The sequence below is a fragment of the Neovison vison genome, chromosome 3 (assembly GCF_020171115.1).
Source record: "Neovison vison isolate M4711 chromosome 3, ASM_NN_V1, whole genome shotgun sequence".
NCBI classification, from domain to species: domain Eukaryota; kingdom Metazoa; phylum Chordata; class Mammalia; order Carnivora; family Mustelidae; genus Neogale; species Neogale vison.
In genome coordinates this window covers 38,447,218-38,473,686 of record NC_058093.1, presented here as the reverse complement: position 1 = coordinate 38,473,686, position 26,469 = coordinate 38,447,218, and the positions used below count along the sequence as shown (strand labels likewise).

At 37.9% G+C, this 26,469-nt stretch overlaps 1 protein-coding gene across 18 annotated transcripts in view; it reads left to right on the top strand.

Annotated features, from left to right (window-relative positions):
- Positions 1-26,469, top strand: part of TRIP12 (thyroid hormone receptor interactor 12) — a 146,728-nt gene that overhangs the window by 47,070 nt on the left and 73,189 nt on the right. For 11 of the 18 annotated variants that reach the window (XM_044241781.1, XM_044241779.1, XM_044241787.1 and 8 more), the window contains exons 3-4: positions 12,636-12,761; positions 13,603-14,405. In XM_044241781.1, coding sequence (XP_044097716.1) covers positions 12,636-12,761; positions 13,603-14,405 — 929 coding nt within the window. The remainder of the gene's footprint in view (positions 1-12,635; positions 12,762-13,602; positions 14,406-26,469) is intronic. The other 7 variants (XM_044241793.1, XM_044241792.1, XM_044241794.1 and 4 more) reach the window with 2 other exon arrangements.

The window sequence follows — 26,469 nt, the reverse complement described above, 5'->3', positions numbered from 1 at the left end:
TCATGGTCATAACAGCATCCATAGCAAGAGCAGTGCACTGTTGCGTGTTTTGTTAAAAAAATATCTATACATGTTCTTCCAGTGGAGAGCCACAGAAACTCCCGAGTGAGAAAAAGTGTGTTGTCCCTGTTCTCTGAATGTGGTAGTTTGCTCAACTTGATACAGTTAGTGTGTAGAGTCAGGACCTGATTTCCAACCACTTGACTCTGAAGTCAGTGATTTTTTTCCATTATGCTGAACTGTTGTTACTGCACAAACCACTTAATCCATACGATAGAGGACTTGGAGGAGGGTATGAAGTATGTATAATGGAAGAATATTAGCTCATTCAGTTGAGGACATAAGTAGTAGTTTTTCCCTCCTAGAATTTTTAAAATCATTCATTTTTAAAATTCACTTTTTTTTTTTAAACTTTAATCAGGCTCTCTTTGCATAGCTTCCTTCCTGTGACCATTCCTTCCCTCAAATCAAGGTCACTTACCTTTCCTTTTCTTTTTCGAAGAATAGTTTTCATTCATCCTTCAGCTAATAGAAATTAGGATCTTTGGTATATATTTAATCTCCCCTGATTATTTTCTCTGCTCTGTTTTCCTCTATCCATAAATGAACTAGATTTCTTCCTCTTATATGGGTTCTCTCTTTACCTTCTATAGTCTTTTGGGTTGTAGCTGATCTGTTGTTCTCTTTTCTGTTCTCTGTCAGATATGTTTTTGAGAGAGGGAGGGCTAGAGCTGAGGGAGGGGAGAGAATCTTAAGCAGGCTGTACTCCCATCATGGAGCCTGACACAGTCCTCGCACTACCCTGGGATCCCAGCCTGAGCCAGAATCAAGAGTCAAGATGCTTAACCTGACTGAGCCACTGCCCTTCTCTGTCAGAATTTTTGATGGAGTGAGGAAATGCTTGAATCTAGTCTACTCCACCTTCCCAGCCCCTTTAAAAAAATTTGTATGCAAAGTTTAAATTACTTACTATGAACTCAGTTATAAGGACTGTAGGTAATAACTTTTTTAAACATTGTCAGAGCAGGGACTTTAAAAAAAATTTTTTAGACAGTATTTTACAGAAAGGAAATAGATTGGTGTTTTGCTTTAAAATCTGTTTCAATTGGATGAGATAGAGAAAAGCACAAAAAAAGCATGAATATCTAGAGATAAAGTCTGTGTTAACTTTTTTATTTTTATCTGTCTTGAAAATACAATTTAGCATGTAGCCTATTACACTGTAAATACAGTTTTGGATCCTGTTTCTTTTGAAAGCTCAGCATCCTAACAGGTTTTGTTGGTAATTGTTTACAAATGGCCACTTGACTTACTGAATCATAGTAATGTAAATGTTATATATTATATATATTTTATATATAACATTTTCCAAAATTGTATATAACATTTTCCCAAATTACTTTTTAGTTTTTGGGTAGTTAAATGTTTGCAGTGGGAAGGTTGTTGCTTATGCTTAAATGTTTGTATTTCAGGTGCCTTTTAAGGATAGGTTCCCGGAAGTGAAATTGCTTGGTCAAAGGGAGTTTTTTATGGTCAACTTGTTTCACAAGATGGTCAGCTTTTTCAGCCATTTACTTATTGTCATCATCAGGAAAAAGAGTGCTTTTCCTCATCATGCTGTTCATGTTATTTTTACCTTGTCAGTTGGATACAGAAAAAAAATCATCTGTTTTATTTCATTGGCGTTTCTATATAATGAGGTTAAGCATTGGAAAAATAGGTTTAAGGAATGAGATGTGAGAACATTTTTCAACGTAAGTATAACCAGTAAGTTAGTATGTGTTGTGAGTCTCCCTCATACAACTGTACAGTAGAACTGACCTTTAAAGTCACTCAGCTGACATGAGCCCCTCTTGTAACAGCAGCCATCTTTTGTTGAGTTTCCTCCCTCAGTTCTTCACCCCTGCAGTTTGAATGGTAGGTGTTCTTTTCCAACATGATCATACTCTGCTCTTGGCTGCCTGTTGCCTAGTCTTTTGCCAAAGCTGGGAGAATATGCAGTCCTCCATTGTTCTGAGCTCATTGGTGGGACTGGGGTGGTCACATGATTCAAACTGGAAACTTTCTCCTTCCTGGTAGCAAAGAGAAGATGTGAATCTGAAGTTGCCAAATGGCACATCTCCTGCGTTAGGGAAGAAGAGGGACAGGCAGAGAAAAGCAAATACATAATTTCTGGCAAGTTTGAGTTCTTAGTTCTTTAGAACTATGTTGACTTCTGTCTTCTCTATGTTTGATTGTTTAGCTGTTTTGCAGCTGGAGATATGTGTGTATTATATTTAAAGATTTTGTTAGAGAGAGAGAGAGAGAGAGAACATGTGCAAGCAGGAGGAGGGGAGGAAGAACCACAAGTAGACTCTGGAGAGAGAGAGAGAGAGAGAGAGAACATGTGCAAGCAGGAGGAGGGGAGGAAGAACCACAAGTAGACTCTGCCCTCAGCTGGGAGCCCAACATGGGGCTCACTCCCACAGCCTCAGGATTACCAACTGAGCTGCCCACGTGCCCTGCATGTGTATTATTTTAATAAAGCTTCTTTTGGCTTTATTTTTTTTTTTTAAAGATTTTATTTTATTTATTTGACAGAGATCACAAGCAGGCAGAGAGGCAGGCAGAGAGAGGAGGAAGCAGGCTCCCCACTGAGCAGAGAGCCCAATGTGGGGCTCGATCCCAGGACCCTGGGATCATGACCTGAGCCGAAGGCAGAGGCTTTAACCCACTGAGCCACCCAGGTGCCCCGCTTCTTTTGGCTTTATTAAAGAGCCCTGTCCTGTCTTCACCTACTTGTAATCCAAACTCCGTATAAGATTGTGTTCATCCATTTGTAGAACACCATGCTTTTAGGCCCCATCCATGCTGGAGGGTAGTTATAAAAATGAGAGTAGAAAGCCCGTATGACAAGCTGTTCCAACTCAGTAGGGGAAATGGGCATGTAGGTGATTGATTAGAGTCATGTGAGAGACATTTCTAGCGATGACCTCATTGATTTGGGTTCTGAAAGCTAAAGAAGCAGTTGAAAAGCAGGTGGTACATATCAGCTATATTTGTCTCTACTTGACATGTGGTCATTAGCTAGAGGGTGTGGATTTTATTTCTAATTTTTTGTACCACTTGCTGCTTTCCTCTGAAGTGATAGGTGTTCAACAAATACTAGTGTGGGTTTGAAATAAGAAAGTTGACTTCCTTGGCATTTCTAGGCACAGAAATAGGACCATCTTTTATGGAAATGGTCATGAAAAGATGATTGGAGTGAAGGCAGAGTTGAAATAGGACAGGGTCAAAATGGGCTACATAAGAGGATGGGTGAGAATATGCTACAGGAACTCTATTTAACCATCTAGCCACCAGAACACATGTCTGTCGCGGGTCAGCTGGTGGCTCTTCTCTGTGTCTGCACATTCAGGGATTAACGCAGATTGCTCCAGCAAGAGAGCATGGAGGAATTGCCCTCTGGCTCTCCAAGGCTTCCCCCAGAAGGGATTCATTTACGCTCACATTCCCTTGACAGAACAAGTTGTATGGCTCTACGTTAATTTCCGAGTAGTTTGGCAAGTGCCACCCTACCATGTGTTCTGGTCAGAGAAGAAATAGAATATTTGTAAACTGCACATTATAACTGTCAAAGGCCTTTGAAACATTTTTTTTATTCTTGTACCATGTCTACAACAGACCGTTTGTTTCCTTCCCGAAATTCTACTTGGCGCAGCACAGCCATGCATACAGTGTATTTTCTTCGCATCTCCTACTAATTCACCTTTAGGATACCTTTTTTTTTTAAATTTTATTTATTTATTTGACAGAGAGAGGTCACAAGTAGGCAGAGAGGCAGGCAGAGAGAGAGGAGGAAGCAGGCTCCCTGCCGAGCAGAGAGCCCGATGCGGGACTCGATCCCAGGACCCTGAGATCATGACCTGAGCCGAAGGCAGCGGCTCAACCCACTGAGCCACCCAGGCGCCCCAGTAGGATAACTTTTTTATATATTTTTTTTTGTGTGTGTGTGCGCGCGCCTCCTGTCTCTTTTTTAATCCTGACCTCTACAGGTGGAAGTTCAAGCTTTATTTATTCTCTTTGTGAGGACGAGAATGTTACTGGCAGACATGGTTAGTGTGGTGTGAAAATGACCTCATTGTTTCTTGAGACTAAATTGAAACCACGTTTATAAAAACATATACTGGAGTTAGCCAGGTAGCTGGTTAACTTGCTCCTTTCAGTAATGGTGAATCTTACTGTTACAGTTAGGTGCTCTGAGTTTTAGCCTCCCAACCATGTATGCATATACTCTTTCACTCCTAGCATTGTTTTGGTAGTGCTTAGAAGGCTAGTCTGTCCCATCAGGTCTTTGGGCTGGGAGGCAAGATTTACAATGTTGTGTTAAACAGTGGCACAGTTGCATTTGGTGCAAGGATGAACAGAGGCTAGTAGTTGGAGGTTTTTCACATAGGGTTTTATTTATTTATTTATTTATTTGATAGTGAGTGAGGTAGAGAGCACACGTGGGGGGAGGACAGAGGGAGACGGAGAAGCAGGCTCTCCACTGAGCGGGGAGCCCAATGTGAGATTGGATTCCAGGACCCTGGGATCATGACCTGAGCCGAAGGCAGGCACTTAACTGACTGAGCCACCAGGTGCCCCTTACACATAGGGTCTTCATAGTTAAGTTTTTTCTTGGACCAGCAAAATAATATCTTAAGTGTTTTGTAAATTTCTTTGCAGTGTAGATTTCTTGCTTTAATCACTAGTATGAGATTGTGTTTAAAAGTCACATGATAAGCATATTGGAAACCCATAAGGTGTCAGCTGCCATAGATTTTTCATTTCCTTAACTGAGGCTTTGCTTTGATTCTTCTGTCCCTCTATATTGAGTGAATCTGATGTTCCACACACCAGGTTTTACGAGTGCTTTCTCAGTATCGGAATGCTTTCCTAGAAGAGTATGGGTGTGAATGGAAAAAGGAATATATACAAATGCTCCTTCCATAGTTAAACAGCAAGTTTAGCATCCCACATGGAAGGCTGTTTCTTGGTAATAGGGAAAGCAAAAGAAAGCAGGAGGACTCTTTCCACACACTTTCTTCCATTTTTCTTGCATATCATTTGCAAAGCCTTAAGTCATTTAATTTGATGTGTATACAATCAGGGACAGAGATAGCAAAATGGATAGGAAAAATTTCATAGCTGTAGATGCAGGCCTTTTCCTTTGACCCTGAATCCCTATGTATAGCTGCGGGTTTCAGGTTCAGAGAGTCAGAATGCCTGGGCTCAGTCTTAGCTTTCCTGCCTAGGGGCCTACATCTTTAGAGTAGAAATAGACCTGCCTTGGGTGTCTTTTGAGGATTAAGTTGGTAATGCATTTAAAAAATGAATGTGAGGGGCGCCTGGGTGGCTCGGTGGGTTAAGCCGCTGCCTTCGGCTCAGGTCATGATCTCCGGGTCCTGGGATCGAGTCCCGCATCGGGCTCTCTGCTCGGCAGGGAGCCTGCTTCCCTCTCTCTCTCTCTCTCTCTCTGCCTGCCTCTCCATCTACTTGTGATTTCTCTCTGTCAAATCAATAAATAAAATCTTTAAAAAAAAATGTGAGGTTTATCGCATAACCACACCTTTAAAAGTATGTATTCTGGGATCATCTTAGAAAGTTTTTACTCACGTAGTTACAAAAACCAATGTACCTTTGAAATACTAAAGACTATGTCACTAATCTACCACTGATCACTAATTTACTTTGGATTATGTTGGTGTTTATATTTCCTTACCCAACTCCTTTGTGAAATGTGGAGGGTGAAAGCATATTGAGCTGTTTGGTCTCCACTTGGGGGCCATTTTTTTCCACAGTTTTTTTTTTTTTTTTTAAAGATTTTATTTATTTATTTGACAGAGAGAGATCACAAGTAGGAAGAGAGGCAGGCAGAGAGAGAGAGAGAGAGAGGAGGAAGCATGCTCCCTGCTGAACAGAGAGCCTGATGTGGGACTCGATCCCAGGACCCTGAGATCATGACCTGAGCCGAAGGTGGCGGCTTAACCCACTGAGCCACCCAGGTGCCCTCTTCCACAGTTTTGATTACATTCAGTCCCTCTGCCTTGTTTCTGTTACACAGTAAAGTACAGACTGTAGTTTATTCATCCCTCCTCCGTATTGCTTGGGTCGTTGAACGTAAGAATGTTTTGGTTTTGCCTTGCTGTTTGTAATGCTGTAAATCTCCTACTGTAGACTATTACCAAAGGACAAAATCTAGATCCTTTGACAAGGCATTTAAGCCGTAGCCTGTCCTTTCAACCTTGGTTCCTAATGTAGCTCTGTGCTCAGGGAAATTCATATCATTGGCCAGGTGCCATGTGGGTTTCATATTTTCCTCTCTCTGCTTTTGCCTATAATCTGCTTTTGACTCAAATGTTCTTTTTTTTCAGCTTTTCATTCTTAGAATGTGGTTTAAATCCATGTAGTCTATAAAGCCTGGATTCTCCTGCTATTAGTAATTTCTCCCTGTGTTGGGAACTTTGTAGCACCTGGTAGATAGATCACATTGTTTTATGAGGCACTGACCTGTTTGAGGACAGGAACTCAACTGTGTGTTACCTGTATTTATATGCCTTGTCATGACTTGCATATATTTGAATTGGCATACCTAACAAATCTGTTGAAATGAGAAGCTTGTTACAGTAGTTCTCAAGTCTGTTTTATTGATCTAATGCTCCCATCCTGTAATGTGTATCATAGAGTGTAAACATCTTTATTATGATGCCCCTTTGTTAGCTTGAAATGAATTAAGAAATACAACATACATGCCTAAGCAGTTTAGAAACATAAAGTGTTTTTAAATATATAGACTGTGTAAGCATTTTTGTAAGGGTAAGAATTAGCAAGTAAAAGGAAAACAGTTGGTACCAAAAGATTTCAGTAGGTAAATGCTTGGGCTCATTGACACAAGATGACACTATATTCAGATGCTTGCATTTATATTTGAATTTATTGAATGTGGCAGCTACAGCAACATGCTTAAATGCCATAAGCAACATTTCATTGTAGACTTCTCCCGAATGACACATGACCCTTGGTAAAGCTGCAAAAAATGCAATCTTTTGTTGATTCCCATAGATTGCTAGAGAAATTTATGTATATTAAAAAACGTGCAAACCAAATACAAGCTGAGAAATTATGAGAATGTATTATTTTATCTATATCGTGGCCAGATTTCAAGTTTTTTGATAAGGTTTTCATGTATTACCAAGGCTACTTGAAATCTGTGGGTGATGGGACAGTTTTTCATTTTGTCTATTCTATATTGCATGACATTTTTTTTTTCATCTCTAGTCCACATCTGCTAAAAGGTAATAGCACCTGGTTCCCTAACGTGTTTTCATAATGTTCCCTACAGGGAGAACCACTGATGTTTAAAACATTGCTTTATTTAAAAAGTTCTTTACGGTAAATTACATAATCAATGGATTAGCATTTTGCCATAACTAAACATAGGAACATTGGTCAAACTAATCAGCTTTTTTTTTGTGATTGAAAATAGGAAAACAGTATATTTTGCTGAGAATATTAGTGAGTTGTTTTGTTTTTGCTTTTAAAGATTTAATTTATTTATTTGACAGAGTGAGAGAGCGCGCGCGCATGAGAGAGGGAACGCAAGCACAGGGAGAGGGAGAAGCCGGCTTCCCATAAAGTAGGGAGCCCGTTGTGGCGCTGTATCCCAGGACTCTGGGATCATGACCTGAGCCAAAGGCAGATGTGTAACGTAACGACTGAGCCACCCAGGCGCCCCGAGTTTTTTGTTTAAAGTAATTTAAATGAACTTTCCACCCTCATTATTGAAAAACCAGTGACTTATTTAAAACATGCATTTAATTTAGAAGACAGAATTATAAGAATGCATTTAATGTAAAAAAATTTAAAAAAGCATAAAATTGCACGCATATCTGTATGCACATACAAAAAACAAATTTGGATATTTAAGCCCCAAATCATTTGTGTTTGGTAATATGTACATGTATTTGAACTGTGAATATGTCTGGCATGAAAATTAGTTTCAAACAGAATTTAATACCTGTGACATAAAGTGTTAAGTGGTTACTTACAACTGGGCACTCGTTTCACATTAAGACAAGAATGAGTTCTTTGATAAAAGATTTTATCCTTAATTAGGTGGTGTCTGGATTAGAGATGGTTTTTAACCTTTTGGACTAGAAGTATTTTATTAAATAGTAGTAAAGGTAAATTGAAGTATCTAGCAGGGGCAGTCAACTATGATTTGCCCAGAAGTCAGCAAGAGGCATTTAGGTCTTAAAGCCACACAACCCAGAGTAGATTAGTCTGTTCTGTTGTAACCTGGGTTTCTTTAATGTGAGTTGGACCACATATACTTGCTAAATAGGGAAATGATGTCATTATAACATGGAAGTGGTGTTGATCGACACAGGCAGTTTTTCCTGTCCTGTTACTACATGAGCTGAAGTGGAATAGACTTTGAATTAGCGTGGAAGATTTGGTAATCTATGAAGATCTTATGAAAAAAACTTAAAAATGTTACAGAAATCACTTAGTGCAAGAAATAGCTAGCTCACTGCCTTTCAGAACCACTACGCTTTGCACTGTTGAACACTTGAAGGAAGCTCAAAACCACTTACTCCTGTATTTATAATGAAAGAAAATGAGAAAAAGGAAAGAAAGCATCCCCTGGAATTGTATTTTTAATTCTGAAGCTGGTCTTAAGATGTCTTTAAAAATTCACACTTAAAACAAGAAAGTACAAAAATAAGATTCCAAAGAGTGGGCCAACTGTGATTATTGGTGCAAATGTTAGTGGAGAGTTAATCTTTAAAATTGGTGATGTTTTTGTTAGGAACGTGATTATAAAATAACATAGGTTTGAGTGCTCTGTGCCCAGTCATATTTTCACCATTAGACTGGATATTTTTAGTGAGTGATTTTGTAGAGAGAGAGGTTTCTCCCCAACCAGGAATATGCATAGGATGATATAAACCTCCTGAATATATACCCACCCACTTTTCCACCTATCCTTGGGCTGTAATTTACTAAATGGGCTTATTCTGGTGCTTTTCAAAAGAGTTTGTCATGAATTTGACTGTGTTATTTTTGCAGATTTGATTGTAGTGGCTATAAATTTTACTGGGTCTTAGATTATGCTTTTTAATAAAAGTTAATGTTGAGCATTAAGGCCTGGTAAATGAGGGAATTGGTGAAATGAGCGAAAAGGCATCAAGGCTTGTTGAGTGTTGAATCCTTTGATACTCTAATTGGCTATTCTAGATTGGGCGTTACTATTTTATGGAGATTTACTTTACAGTATTCTAAGCATTAATAATTTATAAATGGGCATAATAAAACAGAGCCCTGCTTTGGGAGGCCACATATTGTTTCTTTATGGTACCATCTGGTTGCCTACTCTCTTCTGGTAAGCCAAGGGTTAGAAAACTGTGTATGACCCCCCGGGATAGATCCAGCTTCCTGCTTATTTTTGTAAATAAAAATTTGATCAGAATGTAGCCGTGCCCTTTTTGTTTACATATTGTTTATAATTGTTTATGTGACACCCTAATATTGCCCACAAAGCCAGAAGTATTACTACCCTTGACAGAAAATGTATTAAGACCCTGCTAAATACTGGGTGTAAGGGTAGTTAATGATCGCTATTTAATATTTTGGAATGTTTTTAACCAGTCTTCAGTAGGAATGTCATACTTAATTTTAGGAAAGGTGCAGTCAGGTGAATGGTGGGGATTGTTGGTTTTTGTTTTTGTTTTTAAGATTTTATTTATTTATTTGACAGAGAGAGAGATCCCAAGTAGGCAGAGAGGCAAGGCAGAGAGAGAGGAGGAAGCAGGCTCCCCACGGAGCAGAGAGCCCGATGTGGGGCTCGATCTCAGGACCCTGGGATCATGACCTGAGCTGAAAGCAGAGGCTTTAACCCACTGAGCCACCCAGGCGCCCCAGCATTGTTGGTTTTAAGCTAGTTTTGGGAGTTTCAGTTTCTAAGCTGGGTAGCTCCCCGCCCCCATTGTGATGAAATTTTGAGTATTTATCTGATAAATCCTTTTTAGGTCATTGAAGTTATAAGAACAATAGAAACCCAGGAGTTCATTTAAGTGGCTATAAAGTTAGGTCTGTTGAAGAGCCAGGAACAATTTTTGGGGGTAAAAAGAGGAGGGCTGCTGCCTTCTACATCACTCTCAGCATTGGACTGATGTTGGTGAGATTCTGTTGACAAAGAGAATGAATTTTCTCCCCCATCCTCTAGTTATTAACTAGGAATATATATATGGTAAACATTTGTTAAGACTGCCGTTTGAATATTTAATGGAATGTTATCACAAAGTCATTAACTCTAGAGGAAGTTTCCTTTTTTTTTTTTTTTTTTTTTTAAAGATTTTTTATATTTATTTGACAGATCACAGGTAGGCAGAGAAGCAGGCAGAGAAAGAGGAGGAAGCAGGCTCCCTGCTGAGCAGAGAGCTGGATGCAGGGCTCCATCCCAAAACCCTGGGATCATGACAAAACCCTGTGATCATGACCTGAGCCAAAGGCAGAGAGGCTTTAACCCACTGAGCCACCTAGGCGCCCTGGAGGAAGTTTTCTTTTAAATGATTTTAAAATGACGATCAAGGACTACAGCAAGGGATATTTTAAATTTTGTAATGAAGTAGGGATGCCTGGGTGGCTCAGTGGGTTAAGCCGCTGCCTTTGGCTCAGGTCATGATCTTAGGGTCCTGGGATCGAGTCCCGCGTCAGGCTCTCTGCTCAGCAGGGAGCCTGCTTCCCTCTCTCTCTCTGCCTGCCTCTCCATCTACTTGTGATTTCTCTCTGTCAAATAAATAAATAAAATCTTTAAAAAAAAATTTGTAATGAAGTAGAAATTGTGATTCAATTAAAAATGAAACCTTTGCAGACTTGACTAAAATAAAAATAAAGAGAACCTGAATGGCATAACTTATAGGGTCTGTTCTATCGATATTAAATTGTATACCTTGAAAATAGAACATTACACCTTTTAAAAAGTAATTAGGGTGACTGAAAAATTTACTCAGTTCCATTTCTTTTTTTTTTAAATAGAACTCTCAGATCTGTTAGTAAAAGTGTAACAAAAACAAAGCAGTTTCTAGAAATTAATTCTCTTTAATAGGAAACTCATGGGTTATAACAGAATTTCAGTCTGCATTGGAAGAATATCTAGGAAAGATGCAAACTAAATCACAGTGGATAAATCTTAAAAGATTGAGCTTGGATACACTTCGAAAAAATACATGTATCTTGAAAAATGCTTATATTCATTACTACAGTCAAGACTAAGAACACTATACTAGTAAGTCTTTAGAAAGTGCTAGTCTGTCATATATTAAAACCTTAAAAATGAAAATGATACTGCAGTTCCAAAAATGTTTTTTTCGTTGAGAAGCTAATTTCATACCTTCTTTCAAGAATGGAAGAAAAAAAGTAAGAGATGAGAAACCTTAAAGCATCTTTTTGAAGAAATGGTGGAACTTTTATGATATGTTAAGAACTATATGGCATCCTTACAGATTGAATTAGAATGGTCATGTGAGGTTTCAGGGTCTTATTTCTAAGTTCCTTGGAGATGAAGTTCAGAATGAAAGCCTTTAAAGAAATTTTTTTAACAGCTTTGGTATTAATGAAACTTTGGTCTTCTTATCAGAATATGCTCTTTTAAGGTTATTTACATGAAAGATGGTTGTTAGCTGTGAATTAAAATAGTTGCATCTTTTAACATTACTATCTCACAGACTATGTAACACCAGCTTTTCTGGGTATATATTAATGCATGCTCTCTTTTTATTGCTTATGTAAGTGTAATGTAATCATTGAGATTAAAAAAAAAATCTAACAACTGAAAAACAGTTTATTCATGTCCTACCAGCTTGCTCTTAGAACAGTGCTGGCACAGAATTTGTATTATTACAAATAAAACCCAACTGTATATCAGTGATGGGCTCTCTTGAATGTTTTGGAATATTTTGTGGTCAATTCTTTATCTCTTTCTCTAGAACTTGGTTTTTGGTGTGCTTTCTATTGATTAGTGCATTTCATTTTTAGCAAATACCATTCTATCGATTTCATGTAAGTTTATTTACTGTTTAGTGCTTCTAATGATTTTCCGTGTAAAATCAGTTCAAGAATTGATTCCTTCTGCCTCTGCATTTACTGTGCTAACCTGAATTACAATCTGGAAATTGGGAATCCGTATCCTTGTGGGATCACAGACTGCCTCTTCTGTAAAGCTTTTAAGCTGTTATACTCATATTATCTATTAAAAAGTAGTGTTTAGATCTAAAGGCTGGATTTGCGTTTGCAAACATTTAGCCTATATGAGTGTGCAGTATAATTGTTGAAAAATTTTTTATTGCTTAAGTAACTATAATATTGCTATTCAGTTATGAAAGTTGGTAATAAAAGACCTGCACTCTTGGGTTTTGAGGTATTGGTTCTAAGGCAGATTTTTGGCAAAATTATTTGGTAGAACAATAATTATGGAAATATTTGGGGAAAGGGTCGGGTGAACAGTAAAGAATTGGGAGACTTAAAAAAAAATGAAACATAATTCACATTTCAGTACTGTATTTGCATATCAGTTTCCTGATAGATTTCTGTTTTGATTTTTCTGCTGACAGGTCACATTTAGGGCAGGCAAAACATAAGGGATATAGCCCTCCTGAGAGTAGAAAATCTAATTCTAAGGCACCCAAAGTGCAGTCTAATACTACTTCTGAACTGTCAAGGGGACACCTTTCTAAAAGGTAAATCTTCACATTGCTTGTACATTTTCAAGGCAGAATTATTTGCATTTGAATCATTGCATAAATTAAAATTTAGCAGCTCATCGCAAGATGTTGTGATACGTTTTTTCATTATTCCCTGATTGTAACTTTGAGGATTAATAGTTTACTTTGCAGTGGTGTCAATGCAGTAGCAGTAAGCTCTAGACAATGTATTTTTGCCCTTGGAGAGCTGTGAGGTTCCCCTTTTGATTAACAAACCTTCATGGGCATCTGAAATGCCATTTTACTTTTTTTTTTTTTTTAAAGGTTTTGCTTTTAGTTTTTTCTTGGTAGAGCCAAAGGTCAGTGATTTCTTAAGATCTAATTGACAGGAGTCTTTTAGAAAGGTATGGTACTATATAATTCTCTTACCTTCGTTTTGACAGTGCATACATAAGTGGTTACGTATTTCAGGCTTTGACAAAGAAGTTATATTTGTGAACAGGGCACCAATATTCTAGTTTCAGCTAGTTCTGAACTGCTAAGAATTCCTTTTCTTTTAATCTTAATTCTTGTTTTGTGATTAGAAGGGTTAGTGTCAGTAATCTTTGGGCTGAAGAATTACTCTGATCTAATCAAATATTGATCTTCTAATCAAATATTTAATCATTCAAAGTCAGACCTGCTTTTTTGACACCCCCCCACACATTTTGAGCCATTTGAAAACTTGTGTTTAGTTAGCCTGGACTTAATCAGGAAGTCTTTTGCATTTTTTTTCTTTAAAGCACTATTTGCTCAGATTTGAAAAGTTACTAAGTACTATAGGACAGGTACAATGACGGCAGGCTGATATTAACTCTCTTCTTATCTGACCTCTCAGAAGCTGCAGTTCGTCATCTGCTGTCATAGTTCCACAACCAGAGGATCCAGACAGAGCCAATACTTCAGAAAGGCAAAAAACGGGGCAGGTGCCTAAGAAAGACAATTCTCGAGGAGTGAAACGCAGTGCTAGTCCAGACTACAACAGGACCAATTCTCCTAGCTCTGCCAAAAAACCAAAAGCACTTCAGCATACTGAATCTCCCTCTGAAACCAGTAAGCCACATAGTAAGTCAAAGAAGAGACATTTAGACCAGGAGCAACAACTGAAATCTGCACAATCGCCGTCAACAAGTAAGGCTCATACCAGAAAGAGTGGGGCCGCTGGCAGTTCACGGAGTCAGAAAAGAAAGAGGACAGAGAGTTCTTGTATAAAGAGTGGTTCTGTGTCTGAGTCAACGGGTGCCGAAGAGCGATCTGCAAAACCCACCAAGCTGGCTTCAAAATCCGCCGCCTCGGCCAAAGCTGGGTGCAGCGCCATCACTGATTCTTCCTCCGCTGCCTCGACTTCCTCCTCCTCTTCTGCTGTTGCCTCGGCCTCCTCCACTGTACCACCAGGGGCCAGACTGAAACAAGGAAAAGACCAGAACAAGGCCAGGCGTTCCCGTTCAGCGTCCAGTCCCAGTCCGAGAAGAAGTAGCAGGGAAAAGGAACAGAGTAAAACTGGTGGCTCTTCAAAATTCGATTGGGCTGCTCGTTTCAGCCCTAAAGTTAGCCTTCCTAAAACCAAACTGTCTCTTCCAGGGTCTTCTAAGTCAGAGACATCAAAACCTGGACCTTCTGGATTACAGGCCAAATTAGCAAGTAAGTATATGGAAACAACTTCTTCATTCTACTACTTCTTCCTTTTTTTTTTTTTAATCCCCATGAAAATTTTTCTTGCTTTGTCAAAAGTGATTATGCTTTTAGAGTAGTCAGATTTTTTTTTTCTTTTTTGCAGCTTGAGGCAGTCTTCCATTTATTACTATATCTGTTTGTAACAATACATAATACTTGATACTACATTTAGTTTTAATGAGACCAGTCAGGAATGCCTTCTTATTTCTGAATGCCATTGTAGTAGTTCCTGTATCTTTACCCTTTTAGTACCTGCTACTAAGTTGTTTCCGATTGTCAGAGTGGGACCTTAAGTTGGATCTTTTTCTTTAACCAGACAACAGAATTACTTCAGTTATGAGTTGCATTTGACCATGATCAGAAGTGAATGGTGGGGGTTTTTTTGGCCAGGGGGGCGGGGGGCGTGTTGGTATGATACATTCATGATATATGGAAATATGACCTAAAGTTTCAAAATAAATGTATCCTAGTATAGATGAAATCTATTCACATGTCATACTTAATGGCCTTTAAAGAGCTTAGTCTGAAGATGAACACCCCTTACGTTCCGTACACTGGGCCACGTAAATGGGAAAGAATGTTGCCCTCTTGAACAGTGGAGTAGAACTAACATTTCAGAATAATGCGTTTCAAGCAAAGAAACTAGATGGGCAATAGGGTTCTTTTTCTCTTTTGTTCAAAAGACTTTTTTAGGGAAGTGGCATGTTCATGTCTTTAGAATTGATTAGAGCTGGTGGTGGCCTTCTTCAGTTGCATGATTGCTATAATGCTGAAGGCCGTTCTTTTATTTTTTCTATCTTGAGAATTCTAAAAAATACAAAGAATAATAAAGCACTTAATGTACAATTCCAGCATGTAATTTTTGTAATATTTGTCCATCTTTTTAACTTTTTACCTTTTTTTTTTTTGCCCCCATAGAACATTTTTAGATTTTGATTTTGATAGGGGCAGAATCTTTTCTTGGTTATTAAAAAATTTATATAGTGTGGTAGTATTCTTGTCAAAGTTTAACTGATAGTGCATTAGCCTAACCTACTCTTGGATCAGAGACAGTTGTTAGCTGTTTAATTATCTGTACTTCCACTTGATTCAATATTTGCTAAACTTTGACAAGAATACTAGTAGACCCTGTGTAAATCTTGTGTTTAACCTATACCATAGGTTTATCATGAAGGTAATATCTTTTATGTTGTAGAATTTTGTTCAGTTGGGTATTTTAAATATATCTTATATCTGTGTTAAAATCTTTTGAATTTGAAGGTATAGGTACTGAATTAAGATTGGTACCTTGAAGTCATAAGGAAATTAAAAGCCAAGCTAAAAAGGGACCATTAGCCATCCGTAGGACCTGCCAAGGTTTTCTTGACTATTGGGGCTCATTTATTCCTGCTTTTACACCTCTTCCTTTCTGTTTTAAAATGAAGTAGAAGCATGCAAGCACATTTGTGTGTGTGTGTGTGTGTGTGTGTGTCCAACATAGTAGCTGTGTTGCCTCCACAGGCGTCGGGCCAGGGTGAGTTTATAGGTGCTTCGGTGGGATTCCATCCTCTGTTTTCTGCCTTCTGGTGTGCTGTGCTTGGCAGAGCGGACAGAGCTCCCCTCCTTAAGCTCTGATTTCCAGGAGGGTCCAAGGCAGGGCAAGAGCAGGTTGTTCTTAAGTGTCACGTCCTCAACTCTCCTTAGACACTTGTTTTCTTTTCTTTGGAGTCTGTTAACATAAGTTTTAAGGAAAAAACCTGACTCTTGCACCTCCCCCCAGTGCAGTTTCCTTTGTTCCTCTCCATGAGAAAGCATTGGGAGTTCTGACGTGACCCCAAGGCCATAATAAAACCAGTCGGCCTGTGAAGCTCATGCTGCATTGCACTTGGTGGCAAGTGGAGTAAAACTCAACTTGTATCGTCTTCCTCATATTCACAAAATCTGTGTGTGTTGTATGGTCACGAATACAGCTTTTCCGTTCTTTCTACCACTACCCTAGTTCTCAGGTCTTAATTATAGCCCAAGGTGTTGGAACAGGAGATGGGAATGAGCATTTATTTCACATTATTTATTTTTGAGAAATACCAGGTATCTTACATATGCATTCCATTTAATTTTTAAAAAAACTGGTGTTATTAAGTTGTTAGTTATTAAGGAAATTTATTTCAGAGAGGTGGGATAACCTGCCAGGTAACATACCTCACAAACGGCAGAGTTGGAAGATGGCGGCAATGTGTAACTTGAAGCCACTGCTTCCTTTTATTCACTGCTTACTTTTCAATCCTTTCTTCTCTGTTGAACTGTCACACCATATTTGGGTTTATTAGGAGATGAAATTCAATTTGATCCTTCTTCACTGGTATTGATTCATGTTTAGGGATGAATATTGTGTGAACCCAAGGATTTATACCATTCCATTCACTACGCATTTGCTTATTTTCAAATAAGTGAAAACCCTTCAAAACACATAGTAATGAATATTTATAAGTAACATTCTTGCCAAGTGCCTGATAACTTGTAAATCCTTTACATGGATCATGTCATTTACTCCTCATCAGCCCTTTGTGGCAGGTACTATTATTTCCATCTTACAAGTAAGGAAACTCCGAGTTAGTGGTCCGTTTGCCTCCTTAAGGTCACAGAACCAAGAAGCCATAGAGCCAGGAGTCCTTCCAGTTTTAGTATATGTGCGGCCAAAGTGAGCACTATAGAGCCAAGAATCAAACCCAGACCTTCTTGTTCCAGAAGTCAGTCGTGAAACTGGGATGCATAGGATTGAGTAGATCAGGTGAGCTAAATCTAGCAAGGCTTCTTGAGGTCAGACAGGGCAGGGTGGATTTTAGGCATGATTACTTAATGTATTTCTCTGGGGGAAAAGGAAGTTAATATAGGAAGCAATACCACAAAAGAGATGAAGGTACTTGGTAATTGTACTTAAGACTGTAGGGGCAAAATAAGGTATTTTTATGGCAATCTTTTTTGAGTTTCAAGTAATGGCATGTTGGGAATAGAAAACTTATTATAGAAGTGAAAATCCTGGGTTGGAATCCTAGTTCTCCCATTGTATCAAGTGGCGACTATGGGAAAGTTTGTAAACTTTTCTTTCTAAATGGGTATAATAGCTTATTTGAGAATAAATGATTATATGAGGACACTTAGTATAGTAGTTAGTACATGAGGTGCATCGTAGAATTTAGAGCAGCAGAAATTGAGTATGCTAAGACAGAAACTGTGTTCAGCAACCTTTTGAGAATGAAGGATTGATAAATCCTCTGATCAAGTTTAAGGTACAACTATTTTTAGACTTGAAAGATTTTTTTTTTTTTTAAAGATTTTATTTATTTATTTGACAGAGAGAAAGATCACAAGTAGGCAGAGAGGGAGAGGGGAAGCAGGCTCCCCACTGAGCAGAGAGCCCGATGCGGGGCTCGATCCCAGGACCCTGAGATCATGACCTGAGCTGAAGGCAGAGGCTTTAACCCACTGAGCCACCCAGGCACCCCTAGACTTGAAAGATCTTGATTTGAAGTTGTTACTACTTTATTTTCTTTTTAAGATTTTATTTATTCATTTGACAGAGGGATCACAAGTAGGCGGAGTAGCAGGCAGAGGTAGAGGGAGAAGCTGGCTTCCCTCTGAGCAGAGAGCTCAGTGCAGGGCTTGATGTGGGGTGGGGCTTGATCCCAGGACTATGACCTGAGTTGATGGCAGGTGCCCAACTGGCTGAACCACCCAGGCGCCCCAGAAGTTGTTATGACTTTATAGTGTTGCGAAGTTGGGCAAACCATGCAGCGTAATCCTGGATCTTACTTGTAAAATAGTAATAATAATTCATCTTTGGGAAGCATAAATAAAATAAAGTATGTGAAAATAACTTTGTATAATTAATGTACTGACATATATTAGTGACTCGAGAGCTATTGTCATATTTGAAGGGCTCTTTACGCATGAAGAAATGTCCGCCCTCCAGCAAGACATGGAGCATGATTAGATTCAGTGGGTAGAGGTTGACGGGCAGATTTATGATTAGTGTATCTCGTGGAACCAGAATCTGTATGTTATCCAAAAATGGATCTGGCCACTTCGTGAGATAAAAAGCATTCCAAATTGATTGATTGTCTGTTTTCTTCAACTTCTAAGAATCAGCGAACCTATTAATTAGAATATGATATGTTTTCTCAGGTAAAGAATCACTGTTGAACGGTTGCTCAGTAAAGCTTCATGGGAGATAAAAATTGTTTGCAAATTGTAGGAGTAATGGTACTTACATGATACTTCATGAAAACTCATTTCCCATAGTCAGATAACTACTGGAGGAGATTTAGGATTACATTAACACATTGAAGGCTGTGAGAAATCTTATGGTAACTTCTGCTTAATAGTATTTTACAGATTGGCGTGATCATCTTGGGAGACAGCAGTATTCCAAGGAACCTCTGGGAAATGATAGAATACATTTAGTCATGATACTTAAGAAGACCTTTCCCAGTGTGCTGTTTTGGCAACTGTTAACAGACTGATGAAGGAGTTCCTGGTCAGGAATTACGGCAGGCAGGAGAACTAGTGAAACCACTACTTTTGAGATGTGTTTCCTAAAGCCTTATGGCTTGCCAGCTGCAACTGATCAAAATAGCTCTATGACAGAGGTTATACTCTATCAGTTGATAGAAGTTTTGAGAATACCCTAGAGGGGATAGTATTATGTGACAATTCTTATTTTATTTTTTTTAATAATCTTTTAAAAAAATTTTATGTGACAATTTTTAATACACATTTAAGAAATTATTCTTGCTTTGTGTTTAGCATAAGTAAACAGACATTTTCAGAAATTTGTGTAGCATAAATGTAAAAGCAGTCCAGCAGTATAATGATACAAGTGAGTTTTGAAAATATTTTTATATTTTAATATATTTTAAAATGTTTTTATAATTCATATGGCTTCAAGGTCTAATTTGCTAATCTGACTTAAAGCTAATCTTGAAGTAGTATGACTTTCAGAGTATGTAGTGTCTGAATAGTAGAAGGTGATGGATGACGTAGAAATACAAGAAAGTTTGTGATCAAAATCTCTATATTTCTAGTCTGATGTGTCTATTTATAGATCTGGTCTCCTCTCATTATTTAAGTGGACATCATGCACACATTATTAATAACCTAGTCAGCAGTACTTAACAGCTTGTTTCCAGCTTGAGTTTCATGCTCTTCTGGTGACTTGAATGCAGCCTGTGGCCATTATTAGAACTAGACAAGAATCAGGCAGATGCAGAATTCTGGGAAGGTATTTAGGCCTCTATCATTAATCTAAGACAGAGACCTGTTTCTTTGCATCCCTAGCATGGTGGGAAGAAATAACAATGTGTTGAGCAGGAGAGAATTTAAGAGTTAAAATCTTGATTTCACCTAGAGTCTTAAAGGGTCATCTAAATAATTAAATTACCTTTCACCTCATGAGGTGTTGGCTGAGGAGCTTAAAGGGAAAAGGATTGAGTGTTGAGAGTTCTCTGCATTGTAAGACAGCTGTGAAAATAATTAGCAGCTTAAAGCTCTAATTTAATATGTAAGTGGTTTGAAAAATTACTGATTCCTAATAATTTTGAGGCTTTAAAAATTGTTAGAAAAGTGAGTTGTCAAATTAAAAAAAGAACAGTGAATGGAAACAAGTATCATCAGCCAAAGAGTTAAGAAGGCTTTGTTGTTTTTTTTTTAAAGTTTTCACATTTTTATTTTTTAAAGATTTAGTTACGTGCAGGGGGTGGGGAAAGAAGCAGACCCCACTGAGCATGGAGCCCAATGTGGGGCTTGATCTCATGGATCTGAGCCAAAATCAAATCTGAGTCTCAACCAACTGAACTATTCAAGCATCCCAAAGAAAGCTTTTATTTTCCTTTGCAGATTTTAAATTATCATGGTATGTATTTTTGTATACCAGTTCAGAATAAGAATTAATTTAGCCAAATTACATTTTACTAAAGTTACATATAAGTTTTAAAAAAGAGCAGTCTTTCCACCACATTGCTGTTCCCCAGGTCTGGTTATTTTGGTATTTATTTCCATGTGTATAGAGCGTGTGCTTGATTGTTTATTGACTATCGCCTGCCTTTTATGAAGGAGTCACCGCACCTCTGTACCCACCAAGCATGTACTGTATACACTTCCCCTTTGCCCAGGCATGATCAGTGCCCACCCAGTGTGTGTATGGACACATAAATGCCATTTACAGAGTCATGTCGGAAGGATTCTTGGCTCACATGTTTTTGTTTCTGTTTTTCTTGATTTAAATAATTACTTTGTTGATGTTTTTCTTTGTGAACCCATTACTCCAAACCCTGTTACTGTCTAAATTCTTTCTCAAGCTGTCTACTTGGCTTTTGTTAAATAGTCTTGAAGAAATAAGGCCTCTGGATGGCCGCTCATTTATGCCTGCTTCACAGCTTTTATTTATATAGCCTGGGCATTTTCTTCAGTCTTTTGTTTAGCTTTCTGTTTCCAGATCCGCATTGTCTTTCCCAGTTCACGGTTTTGTTTTGATGGAATATATCTTATTCCACTTGCTTTCTAAGAAAAACCGCTTATGAGATTTTTAAAAGCCTTTTCATTATTTTCAGATTTTGACTGTCTGAAAATACACAACCTTGGTACTTGTTTGATTGGATATAGAGTGCTGGGTTGTTCTTAAAAATTTTTAAGAGTCATCTTATTTTTAAGCTTTCATTAACTAGAGACATTCTGATTCCTGATCTGTTGTATGTATTACCCGTTCTTCTAGACGCTTGTAGATCTTTACCTCCATTATTTAGACATGTCATGGTATTGCCACAGCTGTGAGTTTGGTCTCATTTCTTGTTAGGGTAACCAACAGTCCTGGCTTCCCTTGGGTCTGAGGCATTCCCCCAGACTCAGGACTCAGCCTTAAAACCATGGTTAGAAGCAAGCCGACCAGGACAGTTGTTCACTGTATGCTTGTTTCTTATCTCTTTCTAGATTCCTATTATTTTGGATGATTGTCCTCTTGGAAAGTTCTGATGTTTTCATTCTGGCTTTGCTTTTTTCTTCTACTTTCTGGTAGATTGCTTCAAGTTCTTTCAACCTTTCTATTGATTTTTTTTTTTTCTTTTTTTCTGCTGGCTCTCTTGTTTTTATTTTCAAGAGGTTGTTTTGTTCTTACTTCCTTTTTATTATGTATACATTTCTTTTTTTGATGATCTTAATGGTGAGTTTTCTTACACAGTTCTCATGAACTTTTTTGGCGGGGGGGGAGGGAGGTTGATTTGGTTTTGATTTTCATATTGGGAATTTTCCTCAGGTTTTGGTATTTCCTGGTGGTTTTCTCATACTCAGATTTTTGGTCCACCAACACTTAATTTGTAAGCTCTGAGCACATAGAGGAGATTTCACTGAAATCTATTCTCTAGTGATCTCTTTGGGCTAGTCATTACAAAACCTGTCATTATTTTTAGATCTTTTTCTTTGGTGCAATTCCACAGAGATCTATTCACACTCCTGCCAGAGGTAAAAGCCAAACTGACCAAAGTCGGGGGGTTGAGCAGGAAAAAAGGCCTAGGAAAGAGGCCCTCTGTCATTTTATCTGTCTGTTCATACTTGATCCCTCTTCCTCTTCTCTCATTTTGCTATGGCACACCTAGATACAGCTGTGTGCTTTAATTGAGAATTTCTTTATTTTATACTTTGTTCAGAATAGAGGTCTTGTGTTTTGCTGGGTCAGCAGTGAGACAGTTACCCAGCTGTGCAAATGGGGGAGGGGAGCTGGGGATCTGACTGCTTCATAAACAGCCTATCAACCAGTCCTCAGTTTTATTTCAGAGTCATCCCAGAGGTACCTGGTACCATCAATTCCTGAACTTTGAAGGATTCTGAGTGTCATTCTCATTAGTAATTTATCTTAGTTTTCTGGAATTTCTAGCACTGGAATTTCTGCTTCCCATCTTGTAAAATTGTGTTGTGATAGTAATCTCTTCCGTTCTTCGCATCTTTGTGGATTTATGCCTCAGATTCTTTTAATGCTGGTTTAGTGGAGTTTCTGGAGAGGACAGAAATGAATATGTGTGTCCAATTATCTGTCTTTAACTAGAAGGCACACACTTTGTCATGTATATGCACATATTTCTTCAAAAGTTGGCGCTTACTCTCCGTAACAGTAGAGGGCCCGTTGTAAGCCACACACTGTGCTAGACATGTAACACACACTAAATTTTATCCTCATGACAACAGGATGAGGTAGAATCCCTGTTTTAGGTCTGTTTAGGTAGAAACCAAAGTGCTTTATTTGCTTAACACTAGACCTTTTTCCTTTCAAAAGAACTGTGAGTTCTGTCATTTGAATGGCTGTGAATGGACGTATCCTAATTTATCTCATTCTCAATAAATGGGCATTTACTTTGTTCTGAATTTTTTTAATTGACTAGAGCTTTGTAATTTACATCATTATCTCCTTGTTAGGTTTCTGGTTATGTTCTTTTAAAATATTGATGTATATTTTGAAATTGCCTGCAGAAGTATATGAATTTACATTCCCACTAGTAATGTAAAATGCCGGTCTGTTCATATACTTATTAGCCAAAACTGTATTCCTACAGTTTTTATTACCATACTGCTGTTGCTTAACCATTCCCTATGATTGGACATTTAGCTCTTTTCCAGTATCTCATTATTAAAAGTAATGCTTAGATGAATATCTTTGTACATTTCTAATGTGTTTAATTTATATTGCCAGATCAGTGCATGAAATTGCTCTGCATTGGCTAGAAAATAAAAACCTGGCTTAAAAAATCCCATTTGGGATTTACCTACTGTCATCTACACATTTTTTTGTTACTGAACGATTTTAAAATAAACATCTGTGATCCCTCTTTATATGCTAGGTTACTTTCCATTTTGTGAATTTATTTTGGTAGAGTAACCATTAATAAGGATGTATATACTGAAAATAGATACACAGCAGCCCCAAGTTATACCAGGTTCTCATGATTCTGTTTTGGCTGAAGGAATCAAGATCAAGTTACTGAAAATATTCCCACTGTTAATTAATTCTTTTTATTGGGTCTACTTTGTCTTGTGGCAAAATGTCCCCATTGCATGATTCTTAATTGAACTCTTCATGTGTGATAGTACTCAGTTATTTGGTGCATTTTTTCCCTTTTATGAAGAACAAACAAGTCATTCTGAATACCTTTTGAAACAGACTCAGCATGTAAATAAATGGATAATTGATAGCTTTTTATATTTTATTTCTGTTTATTTATTTTAAAGATTTTACTTACTGAGAGAGTGTGACCAGGACAGAGCAGAAGCGTGGGGGTCAGGGGGGTGGTCAGAGGGAGAGGGACGAGCAGACTCCCCGTGGAGCATGGAATCAGATCCCTGGACTCTGGAATCATTACCTGAGCTAAAGGCAGATGCTTACTGACCGACTGAGCTACCAGGGTGTCCCATTTGATAGCTTTTTAAAATTTATAAACAAATTGGGAATTTGCATTTCAACTCAGTCCTCCCCCCACTCCCCCCAAAAACCAGTCCTAATCATCCTCTGATACCTTTAAATGTAAATGAATTGTAGCAGTTTTGAATACTGTTATTTAAAGTAACTGGTTGGTGTACCTTAGTCATTGGTTTGTCTACTGACATTTTAAAAAGGAGAAGTATTTGTTATCTGCGGGAGTTTAGCAAAAATTGTCACACAAAAAAAATCAAGATAACTAGTTCTAGGGACGCCTGGGTGGCTCAGTTGGTTGGACGACTGCCTTCGGCTCAGGTCATGATCCCGGACTCCCGGGATCGAGTCCTGCATCAGACTCCCAGCTCCATGGGGAGTCTGCTTCGCTCTCTGACCTTCTCCTCGCTCATGCTCTCTCTTACTGTCTCTCTCTCAAATAAATAAATAAAATCTTTAAAAAAAAAAAAAAAAGATAACTAGTTCTAGAAAAATTAGTACTTGAAAATGAGATATTGTTTAGCTTAGGTCTTATTTTCTTCCTAAAATACGAGGAATTTTGTTTGTATTTTGTTTTGGACAAGTTTTTGTTGTTGTTTTGTTTTTTAATTTTTACCTGGTTTTTGAAACTTGGTGAGTCCATATATACTGTTCTTCCTTTTTCTTTTCTGAGTCCAGCTCAATAATTACCAATTTTTTTTAAAGGTCCATGTAGTATTTTAAGTTTTCTACCACATACAGTTTTTATTACATTTTCTTTCTTTTTTTTTTTTTTAACAACTCCCTAAAATGTAAAAACCATTCTTAGCGAGTGGGATGTCCAAAAACAAGTTGCCAGTTGGAATTTGGCCCACAAGCTGCAGTTTGCCAATGCCTACCTTAGAAACAAAAGTTTTAATATAATTGTATATTATATAAGATATATATTATATGATAACGTATTATCTGATAAGTGTCATACACACACATAAATACCGGTCAGTTCATAGGACTGGTAAAGCCAATGGATTGGCTAGCTTCAGGTTTGAATCAGAAAGGTGACACTGACAGTCCCAGACCTAATGTTACGACTCTCAACACCTTCCCCTCTCCTCCCCAAAGATGCTATCCAGTCATTTATGTATTAAATTTTAAGGAAGTTCCTGATATCTTTGGAGCATATGCCTATCCTTGAGCAAATCACTCTTTTGGAGGCAGGGTTGTAACTGACTAGGATGGAAAGAGTCTGGCCCGTTTGAGTCCCACTCCTATAATGGGAGTGTACTGTGAATGGTACTTATCAGTATCACACAAAGAAAGGAGTAGGAGAGAGTTCTCAAAAGAATTTAAAAAAAAACAAAACAAAACCAGAAAGGGTGTTTAGAACAGGGTTTCTGGGTATTATACAGTAATACAGTAGATGTCTACTTGATGATATTTATTTGTTAATTTATTTTAAAAGATTTTATTATTAGAGAGAGAGAACAAGAGAGCATAAAAGGGGAGGAGAGGAAGAAGCGGGCCCCCTGTTTACATGGGTCTTGATCCCAGGGCCCTGGGATCATGACCTGAGCTGAAGGCAGATGATTAACTGACTGAGCCACCCAGGAGCCCCTGCTTGATCATTTTTAAAGGTCGCTTTGAAATGAATATGTAAGTTGGAAAACAAAAACATTCATATAGTTGAATTCAGTCATTATTCACTGAATAAAAGTGTTAGGTCAATCTCTTCCCCATCTCCCTTGACTTTCAAACAACCTTACCAATAAATTGACATTTAGATTTATTTTCACTATATAACATAAGGACTCTTTAAGGAACTAGAATGATAGCATTGTTAAATTATTTTGTCATGGAGGGCTATATTTTTATTTGGGACTATGTGGATATACCATATCAAAGATTAGCATCCTCATTTAATTCGTGAAAGAATTAAAAATAGAATAAAAGCCTGGCTGTGAATATGTATTATCAAATTATTCTTACTTTTAAAGTAACTTAGTGGAATTAATAGTGAAAACCGTATCTTTCTAGAATTGATATTGTCCTACCTCTGGTTCCTCTTTTGCTGAGGTAGGCAGATCATGTTACTAATGCTCATTCTTGCTGCAAATTACAAAATTGGAGTCATTTCACAGTAATGTAATGCAAAGAGTAACACATTTAAAAATTTGAAGTAGGGAAGAAAAGTCACTATAAGTAGCACCACAATCATACCTATCTTTGTATTAGTTAAGAAAATAGTTTCTAAGACCCTCAGTTGTTCATTCTTTTCAGATGTTATATTTTAGAAATCCGAGCTTAGAGATTATGCTGAGTGAAATAAATCAAGCAGAGAGAGTCAATTATCATATGGTTGCCCTTTTTTGTGGAGCATAACAAATAACATGGAGGACATGGGGAAATGGAGAGAAGGGAGTTGAGGGAAATTGGAAGGGGAGGTGAACCATGAGAGACTATGGACTCTGAAAAACAACCTGAGGGTTTTGAAGGGGCCGGGGGAGGGTATCAAGGAGGGCACATATTGCATGGAGCACTGGGTGTGGTGCAAAAACAATGAATTCTGTTAATGCTGAAAAGAAAAAAAAAAAAGCTAAAACTAAATGTTAAAATTCGAGCTTACAA